The sequence below is a fragment of the Lampetra planeri genome, chromosome 2, assembly GCF_965212315.1.
Source record: "Lampetra planeri chromosome 2, kcLamPlan1.2.h2, whole genome shotgun sequence".
Classification (NCBI taxonomy): Eukaryota; Metazoa; Chordata; class Hyperoartia; order Petromyzontiformes; family Petromyzontidae; genus Lampetra; species Lampetra planeri.
The window spans coordinates 7,899,395-7,910,446 of NC_136108.1; the positions used below are offsets into that span (position 1 = coordinate 7,899,395).

The 11,052-nt window shown below is 42.1% G+C and overlaps 1 protein-coding gene across 2 annotated transcripts in view; it reads left to right on the forward strand.

The window, feature by feature from the left end:
- MOCOS (molybdenum cofactor sulfurase) overlaps positions 1 to 10,250 on the forward strand; it is a 60,261-nt gene extending 50,011 nt beyond the window's left edge. For both annotated transcript variants that reach the window (XM_078605148.1, XM_078605140.1), the window contains 2 exons: positions 3,847 to 3,951; positions 9,582 to 10,250. In XM_078605148.1, coding sequence (XP_078461274.1) covers positions 3,847 to 3,951; positions 9,582 to 9,686 — 210 coding nt within the window. In that variant the 3' untranslated portion in view covers positions 9,687 to 10,250. The remainder of the gene's footprint in view (positions 1 to 3,846; positions 3,952 to 9,581) is intronic.
- Positions 10,251 to 11,052: the final 802 nt, after the last annotated feature.

Below are 11,052 nucleotides of genomic sequence, written 5' to 3' on the forward strand. Positions count from 1 at the left end.
AATCCCGATATAAATTTTTTTTTTTTAAATGAGCCATACTGTACAGTAGCATACATTTGCAGAATTTCACCGGTTTCATTGGCTAAAAATTTATATTCATAGTTATTTTTATGGCACCTTATAAAAACGGGCAATTTAACTCTTTAAAAATCTATTACAAAATTAACTTCGAAAACAGGAGACTTATTTTAGAAGCTTAGACCTGTGTTTGCAGTAGCCTTTATTAGAAACCATAAGGATGGGGGCGCTGCACTTTCACTCAACAATTAAACCGGGGTAAGTGAGATGCCCTTACCCAGTGTTTTTTCATGGAGTACCCTTGCCAATAACATCTGGTAATCTAACAGCATCTGTTTAACAAGCCTGACTCTGCTAGTGCCATCCAGAAGGTCAAAAATGGTCCCGTTTCCTTTTTTAAGTGGATGCTAAAACTATGAAAGTTTACACCATTGGAACCTCATTTGCCAGTAGAAAAATATGATAATTGATTTTTTACCCTTTTATCTGGCAACAGAACTGACATCTTTTTTTACAAGGAGTCATGTTTGCATAGGCCACAATACCTGCAGTCATAATGCAAACAAAAAACATAACTCTGATAATGTATGCACTGTCCTTAAAGTTGATTGGTCCACACCCGAGACAGCTTTCCTCAGAGCCTAGTCTCACATGGTGTTGGACCAGATGACGCCAAAAGGCGCATACATTATCAGAGTTATGTTTTTTTTTCATTATGACTGCAGGTTTTGTGGTCTGTGCAAACATGACTCCTTGTAAAAAAAAGTGCCAGTTGTGTTGCCAGATAAAAGGGTAACAAACAATTATCACTATAAAAGTTGTTTTTATGTTACCAGGTAAAATCCACTGAGCTATTTTGCTCTTTTCAGATGCGACCTGGCCACAAATGATAGCTCGACAAAGTGGCTTATAATGTTTACATTTATAGCAGCCAAATACTCTAAACGCATTTTTCTAGTTGCTGCTTGATATCGGTCTGGACAGCCAATAGGCTGACGGATAAAAAAAAATGGAGACAGAACATAGTTCAGCGTATATTTTACTCTTGCCCACAACGATCGCTTTCCTCAAAGTGCATTGCATTGTCACCTTAGCAGTTATATTACCATCACTAGGGCTGTCCCTTGCCGGAGTTCTGTAACATTGCAATGCATTTGGGTGGTTGAACATAATATCATGAATATGGCCTTTGCCCTCAACAGTTCATTTTGGCAGCACTGCTGACGCTCTCTTATTGAGAAGTACCAACTTTATTACCGGTGAAACTTTATTATCGATAGGTCCGTACGTTTCACAAGCATCATGTCACATGGTACACAAAAAAAGCAACCTCCACGGATCTGCTGCGCAGGCAGGAAATTTCGAGACTCTTGCAGATAGCAACAACTTTTAGGCCTAATAAGCTCTATGAATGCTGATGTTTTTTTCCAAATTGGCTGGGATACCAACCACATGTGACCTCATTGAAAGCAATCATGCGTCTCTGCTGTCTGCATACTAATGTAATGGGGAGTATAAGAAAGAGGAAATAAACTCCGTGCAATGCGCGTCAAAAGGGCTTCCTATTAAAATAAATTATAAATGACACAGCATTTTGAATTTGCGCTTTCATCCGTGTTGTTGAGACATTATAATTACAAAATGCTCCGAATTTAAAAGCGTTTTAAATAGTTGTGTATTATTTGCAGCATATATACATACATATCTTTTGTACGCTTATTGTCAGGCAAATTAGTAAAATTTTATTTATACATTTTGTCATTGATGTTTGTGGGAGCACCCTTTCCATTGTTGTTATTGGCGAGTTTAAGCCATCAGGCTCGGTGGAGCTGTGCTGAGTGCACTTGACTCACAATCGGAAGGTTGCAAGCCCATATTCTGTTGGGGGATTACTAAGGTTATCATCTTTTGGGTACCGATAAAATTGGTATCAGTTTGTGGAAAATCAACGTGGGCCATCTTATGGAGAGATAAGCTCCCATTACCAGAGTGTGGAATTTCCACCACTGACTCAGGGTTGGGAATGGAGATGAACATTGCCCCATCGCTTGTTTGAGCAGAGAGACACGAAGGGTCACGTCAGTAACGCGCGTCGGCTCTGGTTTTGCGTCCAAGATGGATCGGCTCAGGCTGGAGCTGCTCAGTTGTTTTCAAATACACGTGAGTGGCTCAGCGATGGCTTGGCTCAGCTCAAGGGAATGCTGAGCATGGCTGGGACCATGCTCATTAGAGTTGGCTCAAGTCACGTGTGGCTTTGAGCTGGCTCACTTTAGCCAGAGCCAAGCCTTAGCCGAGCCATGACTAAAAATACAGTTCTAAGTCTTCAGTTTCAACCACAATGGAGTGACGAGCAAATAAGCTCTTAATTATATTGGTCACAAAGTAATAGTTGTCTTCTTGGCCTGTTAAACCGTATGTTATTTGTAATATTTACGTGTGCTGTAAAAGTGAAGTACATCCACTCTGAGCCCTGCAGTGGCAACAGTTAAAGCAACCCACAGTTCACCCTGCTCATAAATTGCTGGAGTTGAATAAAATGCCTGAAGCTTTGAAAGCTGAAATCTTGCATCCTTATGGGACAAAGTGGCGAACAGTGCATTAAATACAATATAACATTATACATTAAATCCAAAGCAAAGTGAAGGATAAGTCTTGGGTCTTTTTTTAAATGCGAGATAGTCATGATAGATTTAAACATGTTCTAGAACTAAAGCTCTCAGTGGCATAAAACAGATTATGAATAAAAAAAATCACATCTATATATTACCTTATTTTGTATCCCTGTCTGTATGTAGTATGCATAACACGGTATACGCTGTATGACAATCAGACAGAGTATAAACCCTAGCCATCTTTTCACTAAATCTATCATTGCATTTCTCTCAGGGCAATAAACTCAGTAGCATTATTTTGTAAGTAAACAGTGGTCATGCTACGATTACACTGGTCCACACCTTAGGAATATAGAATTTACACTCCTGGCTTGGAACCATCAATGGAGATGAGCACCACCCTGTACCCACTTACTCATTATGTGGATAGACGGATCCCCTCTTTAGGATTGTGGGATTTCCACAGATGGCTCGGTATCACGAATAGAGATGAGCATCGCCTAATGCCCACACAGGCAAGGGGACAAATTCCACTTGGCGTTGACACAAGCGAACCTCGTCTAGGCCGACAGGGGTAATTCTCCGTAAACAGTGTAAGCCGGGGCCCAGCATGCCCACTAATTAAATACGTTCCTTCGGAGTGGGCAGGTAGGAACTTGGTTGGACAGTGCATTCGTGCACGACAGACAAATATGCACGACAGACAGACAAATTATCCCTGGTAGGCAGTGTGGAACCTGTTGTTCCTACCTGTATACAAGATAACTTGACTTGAGGTAGCCAGGCAGCCAGCCAGGTAGCCAGCCCCCTTAACTATCGGCCCCTCCCCCTTGCTTAGGCCCCTCGCCTTACCCCCCTCCCTTAGGCCCCTCCGCTGACCCCCCTCCCCTGACCACCCCCATATCCTTAGGCCCCTCCCCTGACCCCCCCCCCCATATCCTTAGGCTCCTCCCCTGACCCCCCTCCCTTAGGCCCCTACCCTGACCACCCCCCCTTCAGGCCCCTCTCCTGACTCCCCCCTTCCTTAGGCCCCTCCCATGACCTTCCTCCCTTAGGCACCTCCCCTCTCCGTACCCGGCAGTAGGTCTCCACCAATCAAAGAGCTGTTTATATTATATATATATTTATGCACGACAGACAGACAAATAATCCCTGGTGGGCAGTGCGGAACATTGTTCCTAACTGTATGACTTGTGCTCCATGTTCTCTGGGACAGGTGACAGGTGGCTGCAGCCGCTGCCAGATGATCTGCATTGACCAGCAGACAGCAGAGCGCTGCCATGAGCCTCTGCGCACACTGGCCAGCCAGCACCGCAAGAAGGTAACCCACCACCCAGCGCTGTCTGCTTGATATTTTACATCACGTTGCCAGTGGAAGTGTAGGAGTCTGGGTTTGTACGTTTCTCGCACTAAACCAGGTGTAGATTTTACACCTTCCTGTTTTGAAGGTACCGCCTGTGTTAAAATTGAAAACCTGAATCCACATAAGCCAGGCATTCTTACTAGAGTCTGCACAGCCCTTTAGGGCCACGTGGATCATTAGATTGTCTATAGAAAAAAAGCTATTCCATGGTCCGTAATTATAATACAAATTGTACTTGTTAAGCGATATGGATTACATGACGTCAGAGGCATCTGCACTTACATCCACATGCGAGCACCCCTGTTCCAACCACTGGTCTAATATCGCCAAGGTAAATTTTGACCCTAGGATAAATGCTCGAACATACCCCACTTAACAGCAGCCAACACCACCCAGACTGCTAGCTACTTGTTATTCATTCATTATTTTTAGGATTATGTTACCCAACAGCACACCTGTACTGTGGTACCTGGTGGGGTTGAGGATATGGCAGCCTCTCAAAATACATCAGCCAAAATTCTGGTTACTGTCCAGGGCACTTGAGATCCAATTTATTTGTAGGTTGTTAAAGTACGAGCTCCCGTTTCTGCATTATTTAAATTCATACATTTAAATGTTATTCTGCGGTTAATAGTTTAAACGTTTCAAATATTAGCAACAGCGACTCCCCCAAGATACTGCCACATGAGACCTAGGGAAGCCATTATGGCATATTATTATGATAGAGAAAATGTATCCTATGCATTATTCTATGCATAATTTAGTGAGGGTGGTTTTTTTATTTAAAGGTCGAATGCAGGGCTTTTATACCTCTCACAAGCCTGACTCATACCAGGATGTCCTGACAGACAGCTCAGGTTTTTCCATTAGCTGGGGAATCGTTTTAGCATGTTTTCTCTTGTACCCATCCGATGACACAACTTAAAAGTTACTGTATGTGATGTACTCGTGACAAAAAATAAATTTGGACGACGCCATACCATCCCCTGGCAGACAGCATGGTGGAAAGATTTAACAAAGCCCTCTCCGCCAACATGGTCCCACATAATGAATGGCTGTCAACAGCTGGGAAAGGCACACAGTCTCGGCTCGATGTGCCAATCGAACAATGCCGCACACCGCTACGGGGTATCCACTCTTCTTCCTGATGTGCGGCCAATGAAATGCGTCCGCCTATGGAGGTACCATTGGCACAAGAGCACCCACGGTGGTGACAATGGAAGCTGGAGCTCGAGTAATGTTGCTCACCCTCAATTCGGCTTGTGCTCAAGCAGCCAGAAGTGCGGGAAAACAGAAAGCACAATTTGTGGAAGACCAGGAGCAAAATTCAGGTGTGCCGGACATTCAGGAGGGTAATAGAAAATGGCTCCACTGTATTTCCTTAGGAACAGCAGCGACAATGCACCTGGGTCCGGTAACCCATATGATACATCCGAGCAGGCGAGGGCCCTCGCAGGTAATTAAAGGGTGCACGCATTCTTGTTTAAGTGTGCCGTTGAATGTCATAAACCCATGTCAACCTCATGGGACCTCCTTTGCCAGTGTCAAAATATAAGAATAGGTTTTCCCCTTTTTTCTGGCAACAAAACAGTTGTGGCTCACAATGTATTGCCCCATCGCATAGAGAAAGGCATTGTTTCTGTGCTGTACATTCATACAAAGGCTGTGCTTGGTCACAGTTGATCATTTTGGGAAGAAAAAAATGCCTCACATTTCATTATGAGGAAGTGTTGGTGTATTTTCTTTGGGTCTTTCGGTAAAGTCACGTAGATAGGTTCAAAGAAAATAACAAAAAAACTACAAAGTTTCGATCGCAGCACAAGCGGTTGTCATCAGGAAAAGGGGGTTAGCCTCTAAAGGCAAACTGTTTATAAAGGTGTAAAAATGGGTGTAGCCCAAGTGTCAGCAGCATAGGCGGGGTAGCTAATGTTAATGTAAGGGAAGTTGCTGCGAGAGGTGATGGCAGTCGTTGGTCGTGATGGTGCTGGTGCTGGGCTTCCACCAATAAAGGGAGTGGGCAGTAATGGTCCTGGTGGTGGGCTTCCACCAATTAAAGGGCTGCCAGGTCTAAAATGGAAACGTTACAGCCAGTTATGACTTTAACTGGTTGATAACGTCCTTCCAGTGATTACTGAGTTTGTACCCATCTTCTCGGTTGAAATTGTGTCTATGTGTCTATGTCTGTATATATGGATGGCTTTATGAAAGAATCTTTGTTGATAGCCAGTGTGTTTGCAAATTACCTTCGTCTTAGAGAAATACATTTCGTGTGAGCCAACCGCATTAAAACAATGATCAGCCACGGCCGAGGTATTGGTCCTACCATGTTTCAGATCTGCCTTATGTTCACGAACACGGTCCGAGACATGTTGCTTAGTTTCCCCAATGTAACTACTGCCGAAGACACAGCTTAGTTTGTAGACGCCGGGGTATTGCATGTCAGGGATCACATCCTTCACAGATGGAATCAGATCGCGAATTTCACGTACTGTGTTAAATCTAACCTGGATCTTGTGTTTGCTCAGGATTTTGGAAATATTTTTGGTGACCCCTGTTATGTATGGCAAGGTGATGGTTTTGATTGGGTCCTCAGATGGTTCTTTCCCACTGGTTGGGGTGATAGCTTTATGGATTGTGTAGTCCGAATATCCATTCATCTTGAGAGCTTGGTGGCTGTGTTCCAGTTCACTGGCTAGGTGATGATGGTCAGAAATACCTCGAGCTCTATGGTGTAGAGTTTTGATGAGGGAATTCTTCTGGGATGGATGGTGGTGGGAGTCAGGTTTTAGGTAGGCGTCCGTATGGGTGGCTTTCCTGTAGACAGTGTCCCATTGAGCCATCTGGTCTCTTTTTGATTAAAACATCTAAGAATGGTAGCTTGCCATACTTTTCCACCTCCATGGTGAATTTGATGGGTGGATGTATGGAATTGATGTGGTTGAGGAATTGGTTCAGAGCTGGTTGGCCATGTGGCCAGATGACAAACGATGTAATCTTCGTACCTCTTCCATAGGGACTGACGTAGAGTGGATGCCTGGATGGTGTCTGTCTCAAATTTTTCCATGAAAACATTGGCGACAACCAGAGATAAGGGATAACCCATAGGGGTACCTTCAATTTGTTTGTAGAATGTTCCATTCCAGGTGAAGTAAGTGTTGGTGAGGCAGTATCTCACCAGGGCCAGTACATCAGCATTCAGTCTTTGGACCAAATCCTCAATGATTGCAATGGTGTAAGGCATAGGAACTTTGGTAAACAAAGAGACTACATCGAAACTAACGAGCAAATCACCTGGAGATAGTGGGATGTCCTTAATTAACGATACCAAGTGAGCTGAGTTAAGTACAGCTGAGGTGGTCTTACCAGTGAATGGTTGTAAGGTCTCAGACAGAAATCGAGCCAGTTTGTAGGTGGGCGAGTCAATGGTGGAGACCTTCTTTATGGATTTTTGGTAAGCCATACAATCTGGGTGGTCTAACAGCAGAGGGTTTTAAGGAAAACCGCTTGGATGGTTCGATTAAAGATGTCGAATCAGTGATGATATTGTTGGTTTTCGTAACGAGGCTGTTGGTGGGATCTCTTTAAATTTGTGTATAGCTACCATCATTAAGTAGGTCCTGAATTTTGTTATTGTATGTGGTTATGTCCATGATGACCATGGCATTGCCCTTGTCGGCTGACGATGTCATCCCTCTTTTTTAATGTAGAAAGCTCAAAACGCTCATCTTTACGGATGTTGCTGATAGGTGTCTTGTTTTAAGGATTGCAGCGATTTATTATCTTTCTACGTCTGCAGTTATGCGTCCCAAACCCTTAAAGGGCTACATCGACCTAGGCAATGATATCATCAACTGGGATGTGTTTAGGGGTGACTGCGAAATTCAACCCCTTAGCTAGAACCGATTTTAGGCTGTCAGAAATTAGACTATTATTCTTGTCAACGTCTAACTTTTTAATGTGTGAATCTGGCTTCTTCTTGGAACGGAGGTTGAACTTGGAAATCAGGTTATCTTTGCATTTAGCTGTTGGTGCATTCATAAATGTTTGTACGTGTTTATTTTTACTTATATCAAACATATTTAAAACACATCTTCCCAGGCTTTCAAGTCAGACAGCATCTCTCATGCTGTAGACTCCCTTTAGTGACTTTACCGAGAAACCCAAAGAATATCCCTTTAGTAGGTTTGTCTTTAGGCCACAGATGTTTCTCGTATCAATTGCTTAGATCTCAAACTGAAACAGATGGAATCAGCTCGTGTCTTAAAGCTTCAAAATGTACCCACCAGGTATCTCGCTGCATTAGTTATTTTCATGCTCTGGTTTTTTTTTAAGTTTGTAAATGTTTACATTTCATAGCATATTTTGTAAACAAAAATTAATTATATATTTGTGTTGCGTTTCATTATTTGGTTATGTTTGGCATGGAACTGAAAACAGGTTCCCCTGAGAAATTAGATCTCAGGGTTTTAAAAAAATCATGGTTAAACAAAAACTATTCGTAATACTATTGACGTGTTTATACTGCCACAATTCCTGGAATGTGTGCTTCATCTTGTATTTGCTTAATATATATTAAAATCACGTGCAAACGTAGAATGCAATGCATGCACAAACTTGATCTATTCCGTAAAATGTATGATAATTTATGCTCTTACTGCTGTAGTCAATTTACGATAGAAATGTAACCTTCGATATTAAACACATGAATAGTATTTTTTTTATTCAGATGACAAGTATGCTGTTTCGATCTCTTATACCATTTTTAAAGTGGATTGCATAAATTCATTGTTAAAGTGACTTTGGTTAACCTTATAAAGACGTAATTTATTTTTTTCATTTAATTAAATATGAGTAAGAGCACCTCCCAGGGCACTGACGAGACCCCTGGCCTTTCTACTGCAGCTGAATTTCACATCTTTATTCGAGCATTATAGATTTAAGTGGCCATGGATTGCGCGTTGTCAAGTGATATAGACCAATTCCTTGATCCATTGTTCACCAGAGAGCATCACTAATATGCGTAATTCTAATTTCCCACTTGACCACGTTTAATAACCTTTCTCGATGTCGAAGCATGGACAAGTTTACACCCCCTAGAATAATTACGGTGGGAAAATAAATACAAACGTAGGGGTTTCACTTCAAGAATAAATGAGCAAATTTATATGAATTATTATTGCTTCACTGGTTATGCAAATAGTGGCTTCCCAAACGCTCAAGCTCCATCCGATTCCTCTTCATAAGAAGCACAGTATACTGTACACACATTAACATTAGAACGTCAACTGTGAAATATTAAGCGATCTTAATCACCATCAACCGTGATTAATCCACTGCTGGATGAAGGCTTCGCCCAATCTGGTCACCATCTCTCTCGCACGATGCAACAATCCACACCCAGCACCTTCACGTGCCAATCTCGTCTCTTGGCAACTTAAATCTTTTAAAAGGTCACAAATTGATTTGGTTGTTGCCATTACGGCATTCCTATTTGGCATTGCTGTGATAGTCCGCCGTCACTTGCGTGCCGTTGACCTCTGGGTGCGTTGTTGCCGAGGTTGAGTCCGTGCGCTGATTTTGTGCCGCAGATGGAGTTTGGGATTTGTCTGATGCAGAGCCGCCTCCCCGCGCAGGGCAGCATGCTGCACGTCGGCACCGTGGTGCTGCCACGAGGCAAGGATTCATCCCCTTAGCACCATGGGCTACAGTCGCCGCACACGCTCGAGGCTATACTTTAACAACCCCTATTTGCGCTTCTGCGGCCGTCTGGAATGCTCTTCCTTCCGATATTAGGAAGCCACTGGAGCTGTGCACTTTTCAATCTAATGAACTGATTTGTGTTTAGTCTATGGTTGGCTACGTGTGGTGCGAAAGAAGCTCAACATACATACGTACAACAGAGTGAGTACACAGGGCATTAAGGCAAGATGTCACACTTTAAAAATTGTACCGCCAATGCAATGTTTCTGAATAATTTTTATTTGATCACTTGGATTTGATTAAGTCCCTATAATCACTCAAATTTGTAAAAATTCTATAATCTTTCAAACTGCAGTGATGATACACTCAAATACTGGTATGAAAATGTACCATAATCATGTTAATTTGATCCTGTGCTTGGGATGGATTTTTTATACAAATATTAGCATTCTGTGTTAAAGCACTGTTAATTTATATTTCTTAAAAGAGCAGCTTTAATATGTGTTTACCTTGATTCATGATGCGCTAATGTAAATAAATGTCAGCGTTTGCCAAGAGTAATTGCATTTGTGTGATAAATTGTAAATGTTGAAAGGGACACATGGCATTCACATCGATTGCTTTTAATATTTTTACATGCTTTTCATGTTTCACATAATTATAAAATAACACTTTTATGTGTCTGTATTTAGATACAGAACTGCTCTTATCTAGAACCCTATCACTCCTATTTTAACGATTGAGGATTTTGGAATCCTGTATTTGCGGAACGACTTCCTATTCTCCACAATTATTTCACGCATAAGGACGAAATTTGTGGATCATAGGATCAGCGATGTATCCCTTACATAACTGTGGATAAGATGAGTTGTATTGTATTATAATGCAAACCATTTTCACCTTTTTGCATTCCCCACTTTTCACTCCTTTTTACGGAGAAGCTATCCTGTAAATCAATTTGAACATGAAAAAGGACGAACGTATCATTCATCTTTTAGCTTTTAACAATTTTTTAGCTCTGAAGTTTATCTTAACATAAATACAAGTGAATATATATATTTTCTAAATGTCAGCACTTTAGCAATGAAATGTATTAAGTGACCTGGAAAATCACATGCTGCCACTCGCTCCCCTCTGACCTGAATTTTGAACCTTCCAGATGGTTTGACATTTTGATAGAATAGGTCCACAGTGAGCTCGCATTGGTCAAGTAAATTTGTGAGCCGTATATCTCATTGCCGTGTCTTCTCTAAATCAGCACTGGGAAAGCTACTGGCAGTATTTCTTACGCTGCTGACATATATACATTATTTTTCGTCTCGCATCACGAGACACGCTGGAGCACCTCCCTGCCTCCCA